General features: G+C 39.6%; 1 protein-coding gene across 2 annotated transcripts in view; it reads left to right on the top strand.

Moving 5' to 3' along the window:
• Positions 1–339: 339 nt before the first annotated feature.
• Positions 340–25,580, top strand: part of DISP1 (dispatched RND transporter family member 1) — a 218,627-nt gene continuing 193,386 nt past the window's right edge. For both annotated transcript variants that reach the window (XM_044943155.2, XM_006057256.4), the window contains exon 1: positions 340–480. In XM_044943155.2, the coding sequence (XP_044799090.2) occupies positions 351–480 (130 nt within the window). In that variant the 5' untranslated portion in view covers positions 340–350. The remainder of the gene's footprint in view (positions 481–25,580) is intronic.

The raw sequence follows: 25,580 nt of genomic DNA, 5'->3' as shown, positions 1-25,580 counted from the left end.
CTGCCTTGTGGTGTTATTCATCTCTGTTTATATTTATGTCAATTTTCAACTAGATTGTGGGGGCAGGGGTCAGGGTCTGAGTCATCTTGTTCCTCTGGGGGCGTCAGCAAGAACAGCCCCTTGGTCAAGCGATTGCAGGTGCGTTGGCTCATCGGCTGTAAAGAGAAGCTGCAAGGAGAAAGACTTTTGGCGCCTTGGCCCTTCACGGTAAGCCTTTTTTCTCTAGGCCGGGTGCCTACGACCCCTGTTAACCCCCAGCGAATCCTCCTGACGTTCTGGCTAGACCCCACTGTGCGGTCTTTGCCCGCCGGCCGGCGGGGAGGGGGCGGGACTTCCGCTCCCGCTCGCGAATGCCTTCCGGCGCGAGGCGGAAGCCCGGCTCCGGTCCAGATCGGAGCCGGAGAGTCCCCAGGCACTTGTCTCCTCAGTGGATGCTTCTCGGCGCCCCTGCCGCCCCGCGTCGCGGGACGCGGATACCGGGTAGGGACGGGAGAATCGGGACTCCCCGCGCGGGCAGAGGGAGAACGGTGACCCCAGGTTTGAGGGAGGGGACTAGAATTGGGGGTCGGGGACCGGGGGCGGGGAGCTCAGGGCAGCCGTGAGGGTTTGGGGAGGGAGGCACTGGGGACCCCGAGGCCGGAGAGGCCCTGAGAAGGGGAGGGGGACTGGCGGGTGACCCTGGGCAGGAGGCGTCTCGGAGGAAGGCTGTCCCGCTTGGGGGAGTGTCCCGGGACTTGGCAGAGATCATCTGTGAGGGTGGCATGAGCTGGCAAAGGTTGGCTTGCTGAGGAGGTTTGAGAGCAGGGAGTCAGCCCTTCTCTGAGGGTCGTAGGTGAGAAGGACTCTTGACCTAACGGATTAGAAAGATGATCAGACCACCTATTGGATGCTGAACTCCTGTTGCCTCATTTGCAATTAATCCTGGTTTACTGATGCGGCTTTTTTTTTTTAACCCTTGTGAATTTCGGTGAAGAATTTACATTTCCAGGGAAAACTTGAGCTCTTCCGCACCCAGGTTCAACTGCATTTCTTTGTCAAATAGATATTACTTTCAAGTTATCCTCATACCAGTAAGCCAGCCGAAGTTTCCCTTTTGGAATCTTTCCTACCTTGCAGAGTTTAGGCTGTCTTATTTCCTTTGTCATGCAATCAGCTTCTAAATGCGTTTAGAATTACAGTGATAATTACATGGAAAGCCAGTGCACTCACGTTGTCAGTTACTGTTCATTGTTTTTCTATGTAACTTTGTAATGTATTTTTATTACAAGTTATCCGGTTGTGTTTAGTTTTTGAGTGCAATTCCCATGGATTTACTGTTACTTTTTATTTGTGCTACAAGGAAAACATGTATTTTCCATTGGTAGATTTTTTAAAAGTATTGATAACCCAAGATCTGTTGTTACATACATATTAGCATATTTAGTTTTCCTTATTGGCGATTGTGTAGTGTGTGGGCTTGCTTTTATCATTACCAGAGCTAATTATTATTAATTTTAGTTATTGTCTGCATTTATGTTTTATGGACTACAATTGATATGTACTTCCTAATCTACATCATTATAGTATCTCACTTCTTTGTACTTATAAAGACTGTTTTGCTTTAGGTAATGGCAAATTTTGTATTTTTGTCACAAGCTGGGCAAGGTACCTAGGGAGAGCGTTGTCCTTGGTGGAGGGTGATATCTGATGATTGAGTCTTTTGCTTGTTTCAAGCAGTTTATATTTCGAAGGTTAACATTTTTTTATTTTTGAAACTACAGTATTGGTTTGTAGATCTTTTAGATCTGATTTAGTGGTTTGACTTGCACTAATTCAAGTAAACCTGAGCAGTTTATGTTTATTGATGGCTTGGTGTCTTGCTAGCTTGTAAACTCTTTTCCTCAGCTTTCATGAAGCATACTTGACAAATCAAAATTGCGTATACTTGAGGTGTACAACGTGATAACTTGACATGTACGTATATTGTGAAATGATTATCACAGTCAAGCTAATTAACAAACCATCACTTCACATAGTTACTAATTTCTCTCTTTCCTTTTGTGGTGAGAACGCTTAAGATGTACTCTTTTAATAAATTTGAAGTATGCAACATAGTATTATTAAGCTAAATTCTTGATGGCTTTGAAAATGTATGCTTGGGTAAGATTGTTATAACTTCCTGTGTTTAGGGGCACACCTGAAACTTTCAAGTGGAAAGCATTACGTAAACATAAATAATGCTGTAACATGAAAGGAAATTGAATAATTTTTCAAATTAGAAAATGAAAAGATGACACTTATCTTTAAAGCTATTGAATTAAATGTCAGGTAGATTTCTATATGTTTTAATTCAATCTTATTTCTTTAGACATACTGTTTTTCTGAAAGGCCTTTTCTGATTTTTCCATATATTGTTGATTTGAAAATGTGTTCTTTTCCCCTTTCCCTTGGTTTTAGGAGAAAGCCTGTAGGTTCTTGGACATTAGTTCATAGGAGAGGAAGTGCTCATTTTTTTGAAACATAAGAGCCCTGCTTTCTGTAGCAAGTTTCTAGTTATGTGTCTGAGTAGTATGTTTGAAATTTAATTGCTTTGTGTTCTCGATTATCTTTGGAATTTTTGTCTTTTGTTCTAATGCTGCATAAATTTCTTAGCCTTCTCTAGATAAATGCTAAGTATTATTTTGTAGGATTTAGATGTATTTTACAGTTTAACCAGTAATGGCATTTTTTTTTTTTAAATCAGGGTATGGCAGATTACTCATTATTCTTATGAATTTACTATTTTTTATTTCTGCTGCACTGAAACATGTATCTGTGCATTGGAAGAACTGTTAAAACGGCTATAATCAAAACCGCCTTGATATACACATGCTAGCACGTTTCTTTTTAATCACCAGTTTGTAATACGTGAAGTAGTAGCTTGTTATATTGAGTTTTTTGGTTCTGTACTCTGATTGGGCTTTCTTGGTGGCTCAGTGCTAAAGAACCTGTCTGCCAGTGCAGAAGATTTGGGTTCCATCCCTGAGTGGGTAAGATCCCCTGGAGAAGGAAATGGCAACCACTCCAGTATTCTTGCCTGGGAAATCCCATCAACAGAGGAGCCTGGCGGGCTACAGCATGGGGTTGCAAAGAGTTGGACATGACTTAGTGACTAAACAACTCTCTGATTATCAATTCTATGATTTATGTAGTCAATTCTCAGTTATCTGCATACCCTAGTGGGCAGCCATTCCCTGCCTTTTGATGGAATCAGGAGGATTTGTTACAGCTGAGGAGTACAGCTTTGAACAGGGGGATACCAAGCAGAGTGTTGATCTGCTGATTTTACCATCCAACTGTGTACTACCTTTGATGCAGGCCCTCGGCAAGATTAACGGAGGCATAGTCGACCCCTTCTTTTAAAAGCTCTTTCTGTCCTTTTCTTTCTCTGAGTTAGACCTTTTTTTTCATAGTGACTAAGATGACATGGCCCTCCGTATGATGCAAGGCGAACAAAGGCTGAAAGGACTGCAGTTATGCTAGGAGAGCCTTGTTCATTCTGCTGAGTCTGAGCCCATAAATCTTGGCAAATTTTCCAGTCTCCAGGCATTGGGTTATGGCTGTGAACCACTTGTTTACATTATTGTTGTTTGAAAAATAGTTTTAATGCTAAATCATAATTGAGGTGATATATAGAGACGCTACTTAGTTCTGTTTGAGAGAGGCATCACATTAGATTTTATATGAGCTTTTCTATTAAAGTGACAATGATATGCCTTACAGTTACAACTATTGTAGAAAGTACACTGATTATTTTTAATATTTGTTGTTCTTATTATTAGCTTTTGTTTTTATTTTGAGATCCTGAGGTAAAGAAAAACTATTGGATAAAAGATTTGGGCAGAGGTTGAAGAGGCTGACCATTACTGGTGACATGTTAAGGGGTAATGTTTGAAGCTGTCTGCAGTGGTTGGAAGGAGTGTCTAAACATTAAGGTTGTTTCATATTGCCAGTGCCTGGTGATGATAAGAAGCAGAAGGACTTTTAGTTGCTTTTATTATTGTTTTAAAATACCCTGCAGACAGTGTGCTCCCTCATTGCCTGTAGCGGGCAGGGAAGAAAATCCCTTCCATCTCTGCCACCTCTGTGAGAATGACCTGGCACAGGCTGGGAAGTCAAAGTTTATATGGTAATTAGGAGTGTTGGGGAGGTTTAAGGGAAGGGTTGAAGATTCAAGAAGTGTCAGTCGCTTAGTCCTGTCCAACTCTGCGATCCCATGGACTGTAGCCTGCCAGGCTCCGCTAGTCCATGGGGTTCTCCAGGCAAGACAAGAGGGAGACGATATATATGTATGTGTGTATATGTGTGAAAGTCACTCATTAGTATCTGACTCTTTGCGACCCCATGGACTATACAGTCCATAGAATTCTCCAGGTCAGAATCCTGGAGTGGGTTGCTGTTCCCTTCTACACACACACACACACACACACACACACACACACACATCCATGGAATTCTCCAGGCGCGCGCACACACACACACACATCCATGGAATTCTCCAGGCACACACACACACAGAAACACATCCATGGAATTCTCCAGGCTAGAAAACTGGAGTGGGTTGCTGTTCCGTTCTTCAGATACATGTGTGCGCGCACGTGCACACACACACACACACACACACACAATTTTGATTTGCATTGTTGTATGGCATAAACCAACACAACATTGTAAAGCAATTATTCTCTAATTAAAAAACAAATTAAAAAGACATGTGAATAAAAAACAAATATTGAAGTTTATTTGCAAAATTGAGAGGAAGTAAACATTGGGATTGATGAGAACACTGTAGATGCCAGAAGACCAAGCACTATTTATGAGTGAACTTGTGTTAATTAACAGCAGAGGAGGGAGGGCAGGCCCTAGGAAGTGATACATAATCAAGTTATAGGCTTTCCCACAAGAACTAGTAAGATAAGCCGTATCAGTCAACTCCTAATATTTTAAACCTAAATGATGACTATTTCATAGTAATTGAATAAAGTTGCAAAAATAAAAATAGTACAGGGAACCACCTGTATACTGTTTACTCAGATTCACCTATTTTTAACATTTTACCTTATTTGCTTTATCACTTAAGTAAGAGCACTTTGATGAAAGTAGAAAGCTCATAAAAAACATGCTCCCAAGTATAACTGCTAACTTTATTTCTTTTCCTAGTAAAGTTATTTATTGGTTCTAACTCTGAGTTCTAGAGCTGGAAAGGACCTTGGGAAATAATCTGATTTGACTCCCTTAAGGATATTAAATGTTGACCAATCCAGGACAAGTAGGTTTTGAGTTCTAAATCCCTATAGCCTCTTCCAGGGTCTTATCATCCTGACATGTTGGATTCGTTTCATTTGATCTCAAAAAAAGCATGTAAAATGTTATTCTTTAGACCTGCCTGTAATCTCGCTTGCAACCATTTAAGTCCACCTCTTCTAAATCTCATTTCCTTTTCCTATAGAAAACAGCTGAACAGCATTCTTTAGAAGAACACACAACTTATTCTATAATAAATACCTTGTTACTATTCTTTGGATAAGACTCTCTTTTCCTTGAGGTTTTCTACCCAAAACATGCTTTCTGTGTCTCTACTTAAATCATAAGGTCTGAACTTGGTTGATTTTTATGATAATAGGTTTTTCATATCCTTTTTAAAGTGAGGTGAACAGAGCTTAGAAGAGTCAGACTAATGTAGAACAATAACAGTGATAAGTTATGTATAAATTATTTAGGTAGTGCTTTTCTTATTTGGTCCTTTGATCCTTGAGGCAGGAGAGGTGGTATCCTTAGTTCAGAGGTAGAAAAACTTAAGCCACAGAAAGGTTCACTGACTGGCTAGGCTGGGCTGGAACTGGGATGCAGCTATTCAGCATTTTTGAATGAAAACACTGCACTTGTATAACTGAATTTTAAATTGAGATGCATGACTTTACACTTGCTTCCTGTTAAATTTTATCCCGCCTGTGTTTCAGCTGTTCACCATTTTAAAGGAAAAGTCTTCCAACCCTAAATACAGTTCTCTTTTCCACCGCATCTCACTTTGAGGTCCTTACATACCATGTATTTTAAAATGTACCTTAAAATCACTTGGCTGTCTTATTTCTTCTCTCCTTTCTCTAACATAACTTGCTACTAGGGAAATAAAGAGTCTGTTGCCTCAGCCTGTACTTTTTCTTCTGCACTTAAAAGAATGTTACTGCAGAATTGGATGAACCTGTAACAGTCCCTTAATCCATTCTTCTACCTGATTTGGGTACCCTGATAACACTTCTTATCCGAAAGGACTTGAGGCCCTTGCCTGAATACATAGAGTGACTAGGTGTTCACTTCCTTTTTATGCAACAGATCCAAATTACCTATTGTGTATATTTTTTAAAAATCTAGTTGGTTTAATTGTAGAGAGACACAGAAGAACTATTTCCTCTTTGCTATGTAAAGTTTTGTCACATATTTAAAGATAATTATGTCTTATTATCTCTTCTTCAGGTTAAATAATGCCAATATCTAGATCTCTCACTAACCCAGTTGTCTTATTCTGGATGCAGTAGATTGTCAGTATTTTGAAAATTCAGCTTCCATAACTGTCTACAGTAGTTTAGGTGTCTGATCAAGGCAGCAAATAGTGGGACTGTTAACTTCCTGTAAGGTGGACACCATACCCTTTTTGTCCAAAATTGTGTTAATATCCAAACAGACACATCTTGCTCTTATATTAAGCATTTGGTAAGCCAAAGCCCCCTACATTTCTGCAGGAACTCTCTGTTAGTGTGGTCCTTGTACCTGTAGAGCTGATTTTTAAATTGAAATGCATAACTTTACACTTACTCCCTATTTAATTTTATCCTACCTGTGTTTCAACTATTCAGCTTTTTAGCTTATAAAGACGTACATTGGTCTCAGTATTCTTGTTTGTGTATTAGCCATCCTTTTCAGCTTTGTCCTCTCTATTTATAATACTTATTCCTCAGATATTGTGTTGAGTCAGGGCTGGCTTTGGGCTGTTTGTGGCTAAGTAGCTTGTAGCACCTTGTAGGTTTAGAAGTGGGTCATATAGAAAGTTCTCTGCAGAGAAATGTGAGAAGTGCTAGTTCCCTGGACCTGGTTGCCTTATTCCCTGGGAGACTCAAGAATTACTTATAGACCATTTCAAACCCTTGCTGTTATTTTTTCCTCTTCCTTCCACTCACTTTTACATGCATGTCTCTGAAGAATAAAAAAATAAGTAAATCATTGAAATTATGTTCCAACGTGCCTGTCTCTCTTAGCTCTCAAAACTGAATGTCACCACTTAACCTAGAATAGTTGGAAACTTGGTTTAAAGAAAGTATCTGGGACCCACCCTTACTTATGTTTACGGTGTTGCTTTGGGATTTAGTCTTTGAGATACTTAAATACTATAGATGGGGAAACAGTGTAAACAGTGTCAGACTTTAGTTTTCTGTGCTCCAAAATCACTGCAGATGGTGATTGCAGCCATGAAATTAAAAGACGCTTACTCCTTGAAAGGAAAGTTATGACCAACCTAGATAGCATATTCAAAAGCAGAGACATTACTTTGCCAACAAAGGTCCGTCTAGTCAAGGCTATGGTTTTTCCAGTGGTCATGTATGGATGTGAGAGTTGGACTGTGTAGAAAGCTGAGCACCGAAGAATTGATGTTTTTGAACTGTGGTGTTGGAGAAGACTCTTGAGAGTCCCTTGGACTGTAAGGAGATCCAACCAGTCCATCCTAAAGGAGATCAGTCCTGGGTGTTCATTGGAAGGACTGATGCTGAAGCTGAAACGCCAATACTTTGGCCACCTCGTGCGAAGAGTTGACTCATTGGAAAAGACCCTGATGCTGGGAGGGATTGGGGGCAGGAGGAGAAGGGGACGACAGAGGATGAAATGGCTGGATGGCATCACCAACTCGATGGACATGAGTTTGGGTAAACTCCAGGAGTTGGTGATGGACAGGGAGGCCTGGTGTGCTGTGATTCACGGGGTCGCAAAGAGTCGGACACGACTGAGCAACTGAACTGAACTGATGGGCTCTTACTTACACTCTAGGGCTTCCCTGGTGGCTCAGTGTTAAGAATCCACTTGCCAATGTGGGAGATGCGGGTTCCGTCCCTGGGTCGGGAAGATCTCTTGGAGAAGGAATGCGAGCCCACTCCAGTAGTCTTGTCTGGAAAAATCCCATGGACAGAGGAGCCTGGTGGGCTACAGTCCATGGGGTCGCAAAGAATCTGACATGACTTAGCCACTGAGCATGAGCACGATTCACACTCTAAGACTTAAAACTGCCATGAACTATAAAAGGTATTTAGAGAGACTTGTACTTGGAAACAATAATTAACATTCTTAGAAACTAGGCTTGCCGTTGGCCTTAGTCCATTATACATGTGTGTGTATAATATGTAGACTTATGTGGAGATTATTTCCACTTTCAGTCAATGTCAAGCCTTAAAATTTTTAATCTAGTAATCTCTTACATAGACAGTTGCAGATACTGAACATTTCTGCCCTCTTGAATGCGGTTCTAGAGCTGTTCTGTGCAGAACAAGAGACAGCTCTCAATAACATAATTAAATGTGGAAAATGGACTGGCTTAGAGTAGAATCTTTCTGTCTGATGCTCAAGGGCAGTTGCCCCGGTGATGACTGGGTTCTTTCATTGACTCTGTAACACTGCCAGTTCTCTTCACAATTGGTTGGAAATAATCAGTGACAGCTCCAGTGTGCTGGAGGACTTAGAGGTCCTAAGCCATTTCTTGTGTATTTAATACAGCAGGGGAGAGGAGATACAGAAACTGCACCTACATTGAGAGATCTGTGTTTTTCTGTAAAAATGACTTCAGCTAGCCAGTGAAAGTTGTTGTGTTTAAACTCTTGAAACACGTTAGATTTGTTTCAAAATTGTGGGCAAGATTAGTGTCTTTGTTAGTGAAATTTGGTCAAAAAGATTTCATTAGTTTAGACCAGTGGTTCTTAACCTGGCAGAGCCAATAAAAACAAATGTCTTGTAGTCCCTCCTTTATTATGCTGAAGTGAATTCATAGATACATTGTAACTACTTGCAAAACTGACTGCAAAGAAATGAACGTAATGTTCCAACTGTAAATATAAAGGAGAAATAAAGTCATTAAATATATTTTTCAAAACACATATGTTCTATACATAGCAAGTGGTTAACTTTGTTACCTGTGTCTGGAATTATTGTGACTGAAATAAGTAAAAATTCAGGTTTATTCAGATAAATTGTACTTACATACACTGAATTCTACTGCAGTCATTGAGATGATTTTCCAAAATGTTGAATTAACTCTTGGCAAAATTCAGAAAAAAAATTTAAATACAGTCTTGCCTTGACTTTCAGAGCAATTACACTTTGGGCAAGCTTATGTATTATTAAAAATGTGAAAAAGAATTCCTATTTGTATGTTAAATGGAGTTAGAGTCTAGACTTAGATAATGTAAACAGGTCTATTTCTAGTGGGATATTAAAAAATCGAGGAGGATGCAGGATTATCCTTTGTTGTACAGCAGTGCCCCTCATTCCTTAATGCGCCAAGTGCCTTCGGCGGCCCCGGTCATTGTCAAAACCAAGAAATGTTCACACAAACTTTCAAAACATCCCATAGGGTTTAAAATTAAATCATATTATTTTTCAGCTTCATAAGCTTAAAGGAAGCCAGTTTCTTTTCTGTGTGTGTGTGTGTGTGTGTGTGTGTGTGTAGAACTATCTTTTTCGATTAGGGATAACAAATATGTTTTAACGTCACAGTTCTGGTTCATTGGTGATGGTTGCCTTGAGCATTGTATTAAACATTCTGAGGCAAAGTCCAACCTCAGTAGGAAATAGTATTGTGATTGATTTAGTGATGTCTGCCCTAGGTAGAAGGGGAAATGGCTGCGTGGACAGCTGCTGCATATCCCATCTCAAGATAGCGCAATATATCTTCACCCACTGGGTACCAGTACCCCCACCTTATGAGATTTGGGAACACGTGGGGAAGGTTTTGGTTGTCATAGTGATGGATGTGTATTTGTGACTGTTCATGAAACCGGGAATGCTAAATGACCTACAGTGCTCTAGATAGTTCCACACTGTAGGAAAATATCCTATCCAAAAAGCATGAAGTCACTTATTGAGGAATAACCAATCTAGCTTGGAAAACAGTTCATTTATAGAGCCTATTCTGAGCCAGATGGTCACTGGTGTTGGATATAAAGATATCTTGGCATTGAATGGGAGTTTGCCGTATGATCTCCAGGGTCTTTTCTAGCTCCTTGATTTCATGTGTATGAATCAGAGCTTAGCAAACTATGGTCCACAGGCCACATCTGGCCTGTTTTAGTAAATCAAGTTTTATTGGAATATCAGACATACTCATTCATTTATGTACTCTCATTGGCTGCCCTGGGGCTACAATGGCAGAGCTGAGTAGTTGCCAATGAGACTTTACGGCCTGCAAGGCCTAAATACTACTGACCCTTTACAGAAAAAAAGTTTATAGGTACCTAGAATCAGTAACACTTTTTGAATGGAACCAGCATATGAACTGATATTTCTAAATATGTCATTCTATGTCTTTAGTAGTTTCTGTGTATCTTGGGATTCTAAGATCTTTTTCTGTGTCAGGGTACCATGGCGGGCTAACTAGTTGATGCATCAACAATAAAACTTAGAGCTGGAAAATTCCCAGCTTGATTCTGCAAATATACCTCAATAAAGTACTGCAAAATCTACTACTTCTCTTTGCCTGATTCCTCAGTCTTTAAAATTGGGCTGGTCAGTGACTTTCTTCAGTAATGTTATATAATGGCTAGTTATGAAACTCTTTGAAGGCCATGAAAATGAGAAAAAAAGTTGAATCTCAGAATTTTCTGAAATCAGTTTTGGAATTTAACAGTTCAATGTGGAAAACATCACTGTTCTTTTTCTTCCTGTGTATTTTAATAAAGAAAAGCAGAGTGAGATAATCATTGCAGTAACATTCTGAATACTTATTTAAAATGCTTTAATATTTTAAAGAGGTTACAAGAAACAGACATCTGTTAATTCTTACTTAAAAAAGAAAATACTAGTTTGAGTATTTAGTATGTTAGTGTAGCAGTCGGGGTTCTCAAGTGAAACAAAACCACTCTCATTTGTAGTGCATATGTGTGTTTTTAGAAAGAGATTTGTTTTTGTGAATTGACTCATGACATGGTGGGGGGACAAGTTCAAAATTTGTAGGAAAGACTGCCAGATTTAAGGTCAGGTGATGCTTCAGTATTGAGATAGGATTCTTTCTCTGGGAGAACTCGTTTTTACTCTTAAGCCCTTCGACTGATTAGATGTGTCCCACCCACATTGTCAAGGGTAATCTTCTTTACTTAAAGTCAACTTACTGTAGATATTAACTACATCTACATAATACCTTTACAGTAACACCTAAATTAATGTTTGATTAAGTGACTGGGTACTATAACCTGGCAAAGTTGACAGATAAGACTAATCTTCACAGTTAGTATGTGGAATACTTTTGGTGTATTAAACAAATATGTGGTGTATGAAATATTGCAGTAGTGATTAGTTAATAGGAGAGTCTGTATGTTCATAGCCTAGTAGTCTTTAAGGGATTACCTGGGTTTTCAGTCATGTGTCAAATAGAGAATGGAAAATGGACAACTTAATCTACCTTGTCACCCTTTGAAATTTAAGTTTTTCTCTGTTTTTATGGTTTTAATATGTTGTATATTAATTTTTTTAAAATGTAAGATGCCTCAAGTAATTTTAATATTTCATAACAGTTTTTCTGTTTTTACAAGTTAATTGCTTTTGGTAGCCTTTTTAAAGGAAAAAAAATGTAGATCTAGGAATTAGTCTTGAACTCATTTAGTCTAATTCCCTTCATTAACAGTTGAGAAACTAGTCTCGGAAAAGTGGAGTGATTTGCCCTGGTAACATGCTATGTTATGCTAAGTCACTTCAGTCGTGTCCAACTCTGTGTGACCCCAGAGACGGCAGCCCACCAGGCTCCCCCGTCCCTGGGATTCTCCAGGCAAGAATACTGGAGTGGGCTGCCATTTTCTTCTCCAGTGCATGAAAGTGAAAACTGAAAGTGAAGTCGCTCAGTCGTGTCCGACTCTTAGCGACCCCATGGATTGCAGCCTAACAGGCTCCTCCGTCCATGGGATTTTCCAAGCAAGAGTACTGGAGTGGGGTGCCATTGCCTGGTAACATATCCTACTGTAAAAGAACCAAGATTAGAAGCCAGATCTATCCAGATCTGGTTTCCAGTCCAGGGCCTTTTCTGCCACCAGAATGGTTACAGTTAAATGATGCTAATCATGGGCAGGTTTTCTGAAGAGAAAGTCATTTTGAGTCTTATTTAAGGGAGTGAATATGAATTAATAGTTAAGAGAATCGTGGTGAAATCATGCCATTCAATGACACTGAAAGGAGGGGGAGGGCAGAGAGAAGTGTGATACTGTAAGATATTTCCAACTGGACAACGCATCCATCTGGGGCGCACAGTGACATGGGATACCCCCAGGGCTTGAAGAGATTTTACTAGGAAATACAATACAGCCTAGCCACTGGATGATTCACAGGGGATATTCCCAAGGATCTTAAGAGTAGGTAACACTTGGACCAAGATAAATTACTGAAAGCTTTCTTTGTTGAGGAGATTGAGAATAGAGAAAAATGTAGCTGTTGTAACTCAAGGGCTCTTTGTAAACCCGCATAGGGCAAGGGTTTGGAATCCCTCTAGGAGGGAATTTTAAGGACCTTGGGGCATAGAGAAAAGTTGTAGGATGTAAAGGGATCCTTTAGAAGGTTGCCAGGTTTCAGGTATAATCTGAGCTTCCTTATCTGTAAAATCATAATACCTGATGCACATAGTTGTTATAAGGAGTGAAGGGGATACTGTGTGTAATGTGCTTAGCAACGTCTGGCACATAGGATTCAGTAAACAGTAGCATTTATTTTATTATGTCATAGCAATTGGCTGAGGGTCTAGAGTGAGATCCTTTTTTCCCTACTTCCTTATTCTTTACATCTCCTCCATTGCTCTTTATCGTGCCTTTTCCCCTCTCAAGTATTTTTTAATCTCTTTATTTTTAATTAGAGGGTAAATGCTTTACAATATTGTGTTGGTTTCTGCCATACATTGGCATGAATCAGTCAAAGGTATGTGTGTCCCCTCCGTCTTGAACCTCCCTCGCACCTCCCACCCCATCACACCCTTCTAGGCTGTCGCAGAGCACCAGATTTGAGCTACCTGCATCCTACGGCAGATTTCCACTGGCTGTATCTGTTGTACGTACGGTAATGTGTATGCTTCAGTGCTGCTCTCTCAGTGTGTCTCACCCTCTCCTTCCTCCCCTGTCCGTAAGTCTGTTTTCTTTGTCTGTATCTTCATTGCTGCCCTGTAGGTAGGTTCATCAGTACCATCTTTCTAGATTCCATATATATGCACTACTATATGTAATATATGATATTATCCTCTCAAGAAAGGAGAAAATTATATTAATATGAAACACTAGGGGACTCTTCAGCATGCTTTTTGTTTCAGGTTTCTTACTTCTGGGCAGGTGCAGGTGTCTGACTCTGTTTAGTATTTTTCTACCTCTGTAATCCTCAGGCTAGCTCTTTTTTGAATAAACTCTGCACTTTTTTGGGGGGGACCATATTTCAATTTCAAAATTCCATCTCATCAAATTAAAAGGATGTAGTTTTCTAACAGCACTATCTCCAATTAACTTTGTTGCCTCTCCCCCACCCCCAACACTCTTTGGAATTTAATTGTGAAGATATGGTTGGGAAGGGAAGTGGAAAGTACAAGATTTTGGAGTAACTTCTCACTTTCCCTTCAGAGGGTTATTTCTTTTAGTTTTGAGAAAAAAGCAAACTATTTGATGGATGTCAACTCCAAAAATAACTGGTTTAAAAAAAAAAAGGAATTTTCTATGTTAATTGTGTGTTAAGATAGAAAAACACTTAAGAATGTAGACTTGGTAGTCAAGTGACAGATTTTTTCAGTGTGTAGGCTTATGGGGTTTTTTGTTTGTTTTTTGGCCATGTCTTAGGGCATACAGGATCTTAGTTCCTTGACCAGGGATTGAACTTGTGCCCCCGGAAGTGGAAGCACAGGTCATAATCACTGGACCGTCAGGGAAGTTCCATGGGCTAAATATGAGGCTTAGAGTATCTGTCTCAACTTTACTGCGACTGTTTCTGAACCAGACCTGGAAACCATTGCACTAGTGTTCAGAGGCTGGTAAAGTTTACACTTAACTTGGAGTGACTTAGTATGTTATCATTCGAAGGAGCCTTTGCAGTGCTTGAAGATCTGTTAAAAAAGGGTTCTTTCTTGGAACCCTTAGAGGTGAAAGAGAGGTTCTGTGCACAATTTTGTACGCTAGGCTTTTAAATTTAAACTGAGAAATTTGTTGTATGTCTACATTCATAAGCAAAGGAGTTCAGAAAAGCTTGAAAGAGGCCTTTAAGGAGAAGTGAATTTGACTCTTTCTTTCTAGCGATCCCTATTTTTTCCCCCAAAGATGCAACTAAATAAACATCACATTTTAGTGATTTTTGATTTTTCTATAGTTTGATCATAAGATAGAACAGCTTCCTATTTTCAGGCCCCAGTGTTTCAAATTGTATGGTATTCTGTTTCACAGTCCTACAGTTGATAAGTATTGGTGGTTTGCAGGAGCGTTTGGTCAGTGAGACATGCTGGTAATTGTTGTCTCAAAAAAGTAAGTGCTGTGTTGATCATTAGTGTTTGTTCTCTGATGCACACTCGCCTGCAATTTCTTCCTTTCCTGGCTGTTATTTCCTCCATTGGATAATGACGCTTTCTCATCTCACAAGTGCTCTATGCATTCATAACACTTGTTTTTCTTTCTTTTGTCCTTTAATCTCTCCTCCAAATGAAATCTCTGTTTCTCTCATATCTGATAGCTAATGTGTAATTATTTGATTAAGTTAATTCAGAGTAGGAGTGGAATGATTGATAGACCTAATCACAAGGTATATTATGTAAGTTAGATGTATTTTAAAGTGAAATTTATGAAACTAAACAAAAAAACCTGTCAACTCAGAGAAATAGCAGATGGTTTCATATTTAGAGATGACATGTTTCCTTTATTCCTTCTGACTTCCTTTTTTTTTTTTTTTTTTGATTCCCAATTTCTGTGAGAACATATTTCTTCCCTCCAGAAATTGAGAAAGAATAAGAGGAAGAGACAAGATGTTTGACCAAAAGGGATAGCTACTTCTTGACTCTTCCTTCTCCAGGCCTTCCCTCTGTAATGTTGCTGTATGTTTTTTGTTTGTTTAGTTAGATATTCTTCTTGTGAAATATAACTCATCTCTTAGTTCAGGTTCCTGTCTTCCAACTTGTCAAAAGAAATTCTCCTTTTTTAAATGTTGTCAAATTATGTGTTCGTCTATGAAACTTATGATTTTACTTTGTTTTTCAGAACAGTTTTAAGTGACATGATGAATTTTTTCCATCAAGGAGTAAAAGTCACTACTAAGTGTGTCCTGTTGTTGAAAATGTCTCTAATAATACTAGTCTTTATATGTTGATAATGTATTCAATACTATATGCCAGGCGCTACACTGGGCATTTAATATATATTATATTCAATCCTTATAACAGCCTTTATATAAGGTAAATATTTATATTTCCCTTTTAGAGATGAGTGAAGTTTGGAGAGAGTAAATCATTTGTGTAAGTTTATACTACTTGTAAATGGTGGAACTAATTTTAAAACCCATCTGCTTTTGGTTGTACACTGTTTTCCTCTGCATTTGAAAAGCACCTGAAATATTTTGGGGCCTGTACCTACAGTACTTTTTAGAGAGTATGAGCAGCATGTTGAGTCTAGAATTTTTTTGTTTTGTATATCCTTGTACTCCTGAAAGTGTTTTATGATTCATTTGCTCCACTTTAAACTTTTATTAATGCAATCAGTTTATTACTGATAAATGTGTTTTTTTCTTTTGTTTGTTTCCCAAGGATGGTACTATAATTAATGTAGCATCTAGCATAAAGAAGTAGATGCCTAATATTTGCTGCATGAATAGAAATAACAATGAAAAGAGAAGTGACAGGTAATATGAGGGGGGTGTTCACATAAAAATTCATTTCTTTTGGAATGTGAGGCAGGAACATTCCTCATATTATAGCATGCTGAAGGGCAGGGTTAGAATCCAAGCTTTGATTAAAATCATCCAAACTCTTTTATTTCTTTGCTTTACTACCACAGATTTTTGCAGGCTGAAAAGAATAATGGAGAGAGTAATGATGAAATACATTTCCATCTGCTGCAAAAAAAACAACAAAACAACATTTAGACAGTTTCATTTTTTTTTTAACCTAGATTAAAAAGGCTGCTTTGAAATGAAGAGTAAATTAGTGGCTACCTAATAAGTAGTTATTACATTCCTGTGCTGGAAGCCTGTTCAGGTGATACTGAAGGTGCCGGCTGCCAGTTAACAGTTCAGTCTCAAATAGTTTCTCCCTTGGGGATAGTGTAAGCATTCAAGCATTCTTGAGAAGCTTTCCTTTTCATCCCCAATTGAGAGGTTTTAGATAAAGGTGTTACCTTCCCTGAACTACTTAGGTTTTCTTAGGCTGTCAAGGTCAAAAGCAAACCAAACATTTAGAATTATCTGCAGTAGATCATTTTACTCACTGGAACGAGAGAGAATGAAGCTGTTTTGAATAGCTACTATCTCGAATATATTTCCCTTCTCACCAGCCACTAGAGCTATCGGGGGTGAGGGGGGCATATTGCATCGCTGTGTTCACAGAATAGTTGATGGTTCTTGATTCTTTTAGACATTGTATGGTTTATCATGGTTGCCCCTCAAGATCACTTTACTAGCAATATGTTGTTGTTTAGTCGCTAAGTCATGCACAACTCTTTTGTGACCCCATGGGCTTCCATGGTGGCTCAGATGATAAAGAATCTGCTTGCAGTGCAGAAGAACATATTTAATCCCTGAGTCGGGAAGATCCCCTGGAGAAGGAAATGGCAACCCACTCCAGTATTCTTGCCTGAGAAATCTGGTGGACAGAGAAGCCTGGTGGCATATAGTCCATGGGGTCGCAAAGTGAGTGGACATGACTGAGCGACCTAACACTTTCACTTTATTTCACTTCCACTGTAGCCCACCAGGCTCCTCTGTCCATGGGATTTCCCAGGCAAGAATACTGGAGTGGGGTGCCATTTCCTTATCCAGGGGATCTTCGCAACCCGGAGATTGAATCCTGGAACCCATGTTTCCTGAACTGCAGATGGATTCTTTACCACTGAGCCACCTGAGAAGCAGCAGTATAGTGTAGAAGAAATTCATTAGTCACTTAATACTGTAATCTAATTATTAGTAATTAGATCTCTGAGCTCAAGTGAGTAGATTAGTAGTCACCTTTATGCTTTACTAATTTTTAATGATTTAATTTGTGGTTCTTTGGTGTTGGCTTCAAGGTTATTATATTTGCTGAATGTTGTATGATGGGCATTAGGATTATCTAGTCCCATCAACGAGTGAGAACATAATTTCTTAATTTAACTCCTTCAGGTGATTTTTTTTTGACACTTCTGCTAGTGTGGTGCCACAAAGCAGTTTTAGATAGAGGATAATAGTTATACAACTAGCTAATAATAAATATTTACTATGTGCCAATCATTGTGCTCATTAGTTTAAACCTGTTTTCTAATTTAATCCTCGTTGCAATTTTATTAAGGACCCTTATTATGCCAACTTCTGCTGCTGCTGCTATGTCGCTTCAGTCGTGTCCGACTCTCTGCGACCCCATAGACGGCAGCCCACCAGGATCCCCCGTCCCTGGGATTTTCCAGGCAAGAACACTGGAGTGGATTGCCATTTCCGTCTCCAAGGCATGAAAGTGAAAAGTGAAAGTGAAGACGCTCAGTCGTGTCTGACTCTAGCGACCCCATGGATTGCAGCCTACCAGGCTCCTCCGTCCATGGGATTTTCCAGGCAAGAGTACTGGAGTAGAGTGCCATTGCCTTCTCCGATGCCAACTTCATAGATACAGAAATTGAGTCGTATGGAGGCTAAATAGCTTGCTTACGTTACACAGGAATTAGAGGTGGGATTTGAATGGGGACAACCTGACTTCAGGGCTTTAGCCCTTAACTGCTCTACTGTACAGCAAGTTGATGCCTTCTGTTTTATGCATAACAACTCTTGTTAAGATTTCCACTCGTAAAATTCTCCCATGTTGTTTCCTGTTAGAGTCTGTGTATACAGATTTTCCATTTCTATTCTCATAAAACTTTCATCTTTAGTTTTAGAGGTTACCAGTTGGTTTCCTGCAAAACTTTTAAAGTTTTTACCATTTTTATTCCAGGTAAGAGGGTTGTGTCACCTTGCTATTTGACATATGTGCTTTAAAGTTGGCAGTAGTCGATCCTTTGTCTCAGTAGAAATGAACAGTTAAAGTACTTAAACTTTATTTCGGATTAGAACAGTTTATGGGTAGATTTGCCATTTTACATTTATCTTAGACACATGTAGAAGTTCATTTTTATTCTGTAAATGTGCAGATGGGGAACTTCTGGAAGCAACCTTATGCAAAAGAAAAAAAGAATCCTCTCAGAATTAAGAATTGGTCATGCTGAATTTAAAAAGTGAGTGGGAGTGTGGATAATCCATATATAGGTTGTTGAATGAAGAGTTTTTCACTTTTTTGTCCTTAGTGTCAACGCTTATAACACTGTTATTGGGAAATACTAATTTCCCAATTAGTAAATTTGGGAAATTTGACTAAACTTTTACTGAGGACCTTAATTTTCAGAGCACAATGTCTAATCCATGAAATAATCTTCATGCAACAAGGTATTTTATTTTATTATGGGATTACATGCTCATTCTGAATTTCAGCAAATTGATTAACTAAAGTGAGCTACACATCTTTGAGGTGACGTAACTAATAGCCATTTCTTTTTCTCCCAGCAAGGTATAGATAGGAAGAGTAGGTAGCTATTTAATAAAGCAGCCACTGGGTTTTCTTTGTCTTATATGAAGTGTTAACCTTTGCCTTTTACTATGGAAGAGGTATTTGCTTCAGGTTAAACTTAATCTTTCTTTGAAAACCTAAATATGTTTAAGCATAGTTTTGAAGCAATAATAAGCTGGAGGTACTTACACATAATGTGATTTTATTTGGAAGCTTTTTTAGTCCTGAATAAGGAAGGAGTATAGCAGAAAGCCAAGGAAGCAAGGATGACAGTTGTATGTAATAGTTGTGGAATTCATGATTAAAGTGTCTCATTTAGTCTAAAACAATGACCTGCTTATTAGTGACTGTACTTCAGTGTCATGAAAAGGGAAAGGAAAAAGTTGTTTATGCATCTTTATGGCAGGCACTGTGCTGCTATTGAATGTTTGCACAGTAACTCACGTCCTGGGTTTAATAACTTTGAGCTTTTAATCTCTTTTTTTTAAAGATGAGGAAATGGAATTTTAAATAGCACATGATTTGTCTGTGGTGAGAACTAATACTTGGCAGGGCTGGGATTCGAACTCAGGAATATCTTATTCTAAGGTATTAATTCATATCCTGTGCTGTCTTTTTTGTTTCCCTTTGTTTTCTTATTCCATTTTTACCCTTAAACTCTGTTGGAAGTTTTCACTTTTATTTCTTTTCTTTTAGTGGTTACCCTAAGAAATATTGATATGTATACTTAAAAAGTAAATGTTGCTCAGTCGTGTCCAACTCTTTGTGACCCCATGGACTGTAGCCTTCCAGGTTCGTCCATCCATGGGATTTTCCAGGCAAGAATACTGCAGTGGGTTACCATTTCCTTCTCCAGGAGATCTTCCCAACCCAGGGATTGAACCCAGGTCTCCCGCCTTGTAGGCAGACGCTTTACCATCTGAGCCACCAGGGAAGTCACCTGTATACTTAACAAATTCTAATATGTATACTTAACAAATTCTAAATATGAGTAGTATTTTTACCTTCTTCCTGAGCATGACCAGTAATGTGGAAGAAGTTGAATGGTTCTATGAAGACCTCCAAGACCTTTAAGAACTAACACCCAAAAAAGATGTCCTTTTCATTACAGGGGACTGGAATGTGAAAGTAGGAAGTCAAGAAACACCTGGAGTAACAGGCAAATTTGGCCTTGAAGTACAGAATGAAGCAGGGCAAAGACTAATAGTGTTTTGCCAAGAGAATGCACTGGTCATAGCAAACACCCTCTTCCAACAACACAAGAGAAGACTCTACACATGGACATCACCAGATGGTCAACACTGAAATCAGATTGATTATATTCTTTGCAGCCAAAGATGGAGAAGCTCTATACAGTCAGCAAAAACACAACCGGGAGCTGACTGTGGCTCAGATCATGAACTCCTTGTTGCCAAATTTAGACTTAAATTGAAGAAAGTAGGGAAAACCACTAGACCATTCAGGTATGACCTAAATCAAATCCCTTACTATTATACAGTGGAAGTGAGAAATAGATTCAAGGGATTATATGTGACAGAGAGTGCCTGAAGAACTATGGTCAGAGGTTCATGACATTGTATAGGAGGCAGGGATCAAGACCATTCCCAAGAAAAAGAAATGCAAAAAGGCAAAATGATTGTCTGAGGAGGCCTTCCAAATAGCTGTGAAAAGAAGAAAAGCGAAAGGCAAAGGAGAAAAGGAAATATATACCCATTTGAATGCAGAGGTCCAAAGAATAGCAAGGAGGGATAAGAAAGCCTTCCTCAGTGATCAATGAAAAGAAATAGAGGAAAACAATAGAATGGGAAAGACTAGAGATCTCTTCAAGAAAATTAGAGATACCAAGGGAACATTTCGTGCAAAGATGGGCTCAATAAAGGACAGAAATGGTATGGACCTAATAGAAGCAGAAGATATTAAGAAGAGGTGGCAAGAATACAGAGAAGAACTATACAAAAAAGAACTTCATGACCGAGATGATCACGATGGTATGATCACTCACCTGCAGCCAGACACCCTGGAATGCAAAATCAAGTGGGCCTTAGGAAATATCACTATGAACAAAGCTAGTGGAGGTGATGGAATTCCAGTTGAGCTATTTCAAATCCTAAAAGATGATGCTGTGAAAGTGCTGCCACTCAGTATGCCAGCAAATTTGGAAAACTCAGTAGGGGCCACAGGACTGGAAAAGGTCAGTTTTCATTCCAGTACCAAAGAAAGGCAATGCCAGAGAATGCTCAAACTATCGTACAATTGCACTCATCTCACATGCTAGTAAAGTAATGCTCAAAATTCTCCAAGCCAGGCTTCAACAGTATGTGAACTGTGAACTTTCAGATGTTCAAGCTGGATTTAGAAAAGGCAGAGGAACAAGAAATCAAATTGTGAACATCTGTTGGATCATCAGAAAAGCAGGAGAGTTCCAGAGAAACATCTACTTTGGCTTTATTGACTATGCCAAAGCCTTTGACTGTGTGGATCACAACAACTGTGGAAAATTCTTCAAGAGATGGGAATACCAGACCACCTGACCTGTCTATTGAGACATCTGTATGCGGATCAGGAAGCAACAGTTAGAACTGGACATGGAATAACAGACAGGTTCCAAATAGGGAAAGGAGTATGTCAAGGCTGTATGTTGTCACCCTGCTTATTTAACTTATATGCAGAGTACATCATGAGAAACGCTGAGCTGGATGAAGCACAAGCCGGAATCAAGATTGCCTGGAGAAGTATCAATAACCTCAGATATGCAGATGACACCAGCCTTATGGCAGAAAGCAAAGAACTAAAGAGCCTCTTGATGAAAGAGGAGAGTGAAAAAGTTGGCTTAAAACTCAGCATTCCGAAAACTAAGATCATGGCATCTGGTCCTATCACTTCATGGCAAATAGATGTGGAAACAGTGAGAGACTATTTTTGGGGGCTCCAAAATCACTGCAGATGGTGACTGCATCCATGAAATTAAAAGATGCTTACTCCTTGGAAGAAAAGTTATGACCAACCTAGACAGCATATTAAAAAGCAGAGACATTATTACTTTGCCAACAAAGGTCCATCTAGTCAAGCTATGGTTTGGTTTTTCCAGTAGTCATATGTGAGAACTGAACTATAAAGAAAACTGAGCGCTGAAGAATTGATGCTTTTGAATGCTTTTGAACTGTGGTGTTGTAGAAGACCCTTGAGAGTCCCTTGGACTGCAAGGAGATCCAATCAGTCCATTCTAAAGGAAATTAGTCCTGAATATTCACTGGAAGGACTCATGCTCAAGCTGAAACTCCAATACTTAGGCTACCTGATGCGAAGAACTGACTCATTTGAAAAGACCCTGATAATGGAAAAGATTGAAGGCAGGAGGAGAAGGGGACGACAGAGGATGAGATGGTTGGATAGCATCACCGACTCAATGGACATGAGTTTGAGTAAACTCCTGGAGTTGGACAGGAAGGCCTGGCGTGCTGCAGTCCACGGGGTCGCAGAGAGTCAGACACGACTGAGCGACTGAACTGAACTGATGGAACTGAGCAATAAGATCAACCTCCTTCTGGTATAAATTATTTTTATTAGAAGTTATATTCCTCAGACTTGATCTTTAACCACAGAAATGACAGAATAACAGTGTTTAGATTTACCTGTATTCATTTATAATTTCTTTTTCCTTTTGATTGTATGCCTGTTCTTCATGCGTATTAGCTGGAAGATGAATTGGTTTTTAGCCACCCCCAATTCAGGGGTCCCCCAGCTCCCTGGTTCCCCAGCTTCCCTGTGGAAAGGCTGCTGCCCTAGCTCTCTACCTTGAACAGGCCCTTGAATTCTGCCTCTTGTTACCCTATGTCATATGACTTCCTTACTTTCCTCAATCAGAAGAATTTTAAACTATTGACTCTTAGCATTTTTAGGCGATTTCCAAGCATCAGATCTGCACTGCCAGAAACAGAAGTTCATGCTATCGTTGTGCTTGACTGGAGTGTTTTGCATTGACCCTGGGAGGTGGGGAGAGGACCTTTATTTTAGTCTACCATACCTATTCCTAGTAATTGGCAAAAATCTTTTATTGAGAGCATAAGAAAGAAACTATTTAAGGGAGAATGATGGGATTCAGGACATTCTACCCCCCCAAATATGACACCTAGACATATTGAATATTTTAAGCTGAAGGGGTTTGAGAAATGGCAGGTGTAGCTCCTAACCTTCCCCTAGGCAGGTCATACGACACCTCAGTGTATGAGGTGTCCTCCATGTACACTAAGGAAAAGAGCATCCTTATCTCCTAAGGTGGAGGAACACCGGAGAAATCTAAATGTACAGTCCTTACTAGGTTTTCCCCAGTTCACTACTCTTAGCTCATACAACTTTTTGTCCTGTCATATTTTTCCACGACTCTTCTTTTCATCAAACTTGGTATAAAGGCGCAGGTTTAACCAATTCTTGGTCTTGATTTCCTTGTGAAGGCTCCTATGTCACATAAAACTTAATTTGTATGTTTTTCTTTGGTTAATCTGTCTTTTGTTACAGAGAGCCAGCTGACAACTTAGAACCCTAGAGGGAAAAGATAGTTTTCCTCCCCTACAGTTTCTGGTGACCAGGAAATGATGACTGGGGCACCCTGTTCGCTCCAGAAGCTGCAGATGGAATCTTGGGAAAACTGACAAAAGTTAGAGGAAAAAAGCGATTCTTAACCAGCCAGCACTCCCAGATCTCTGTCTATAGTGCTCAGTCAAGAGAGAAGGGTAAAAATTGCTTTGTCCATTCTTTTCCAGATTCAGATTAGCAGGAGAAAAACAATTGTAACAGTTAGTTCTTTGAAGTTTGACTCTTGTGAGTTTGTCTTCTACTGGCTACTGATTATTAATCCTGTCCCTCTCAGGTACTGCTGCTGTTCTCCTCCTTGTCTCCTTTTGTGTCCTGAGAACTTGGCTTGGCTTTCCTCCTGCTGGGGCATTCGGGTTGTTAAACCTGTGTGAGTGGGCATCAGTTGTCAGATTGGAGGCACCTAGAACGTGAATGGCACCTAGAATGGGTTTCCCTGGTGGCTCAGATGGTAAAGAATCTGCCTGTAATGGTGGAGACCTGGGTTTGATCCCTCGATAGGGAAGATCCCCTGGAGAAGGGAATGGCTACCCACTCCAGTATTCTTGCCGGGAGAATTCCGTGGATAGAGGATGGGGTCGAGAAGAGTCAGACATGACTGAGTGACTAACACTTTCAGAATGTGTCCGGATAGAAATGTGGAATGCACCCCATTTGGGGGTAATGTCCTCCCCACCATTGCCAGTTCTTGGGCAGAGTGAAGGGTTGGGATCTTGGGAGGGCTATATCTTCTGCACCCTCTGAGGAAGCCTCTTGTGTCCATGACTGAGCTGTAACAGGCTCAATGGTTTTAAGTCATGAAAGGCTTAACAGTTTTGAGTCACTTGAGATAGGCATACCTTTGGTTTTAAAATCAAAACAGAACAAAAAACACGCAGAACTTCCAGATATTTACCGTTTGCCTTATGTGATACCTGATTTTAAGATATTTGAAAGGATACAAGAGCTCTATGGACAGAAGTTGGCATAATTGAAAGCTGATATTCAGCACTTTATAGGAGTTTTTTGGTTTGTTTTTTAAAGTCCTTTCTGTTTTTCCTCTTCGATCCTGCTCTTCACATGGAACTTCTACATTGAGTGAAACTCCCTTCAGAAACAAAGACTGTATGTTCCACCAGCTTTGTCTAATTCAGTTCTGATTGGCACAGTTTTGCTGAGGATGGTTTAGAACTTTGCTGACTTCTTTGAGAGACTTAAGATCTCAAACTGGCTCTTCTGAGACCTCCTTCTTCCTTCACTTATGATTCTGTTTCCTCCTTTTGCCACCTTCGCTCTTCTAGTTTCCTTGAATCCTTTGATAGGTCTCTCTTCAAGCCCCTATCTCTTCCACCCTTTATTTTTCTCTGCCAGATATTTTCCACTTCAGCCCCTCAGTTACTTAAACTCTGGTCTCCTGCTCTCAGGGGACACAGGGTCCCTCCCACCAGAGTAACTATCTGAGGTTGGGAAGGAAAAAGGCTAATTGGGTGGAGTATTTTATGTCCTCAGATGAGCTTTAAATACATCCAGACAGCTGCTCAGTGTCTCCTCAATCACCTGCCTAAAATGTAGTTCACAGGCTGCATCAGAGTATATATCAGAGAAGGTGAAAATTTTAAAAGTCTTCTCCACAAATATTGATAAAAAACATTAACCTCATATTGAGTAAGTTACCTCAACTGATCCCATTTGCCAGAAATATAAAGTGAGTAAAATCCAGTGATTTTTGTATTACTATGTTTTACTGACACATGGCTCAAATTTTATTTATTTATTTTTTAAATTTTATTTTATTTTTAAACTTTACAATATTGTATTAGTTTTGCCAAATATCGAAATGAATCCACCACAGGTATACATGTGTTCCCCATCCTGAACCCTCCTTCCTCCTCCCTCCCCATACCATCCCTCTGGTTCATCCCAGTGCACCAGCCCCAAGCATCCAGTATCATGCATCGAACCTGGACTGGCAACTCGTTTCATACATGATATTATACATGTTTCAATGCCATTCTCCCAAATCTTCCCA

This window comes from Bubalus bubalis, chromosome 5 (assembly GCF_019923935.1).
Source record: "Bubalus bubalis isolate 160015118507 breed Murrah chromosome 5, NDDB_SH_1, whole genome shotgun sequence".
NCBI classification, from domain to species: domain Eukaryota; kingdom Metazoa; phylum Chordata; class Mammalia; order Artiodactyla; family Bovidae; genus Bubalus; species Bubalus bubalis.
The sequence above is the reverse complement of the archived record's forward strand: the minus strand, read 5'-3'. Positions and strand labels throughout refer to the sequence as shown.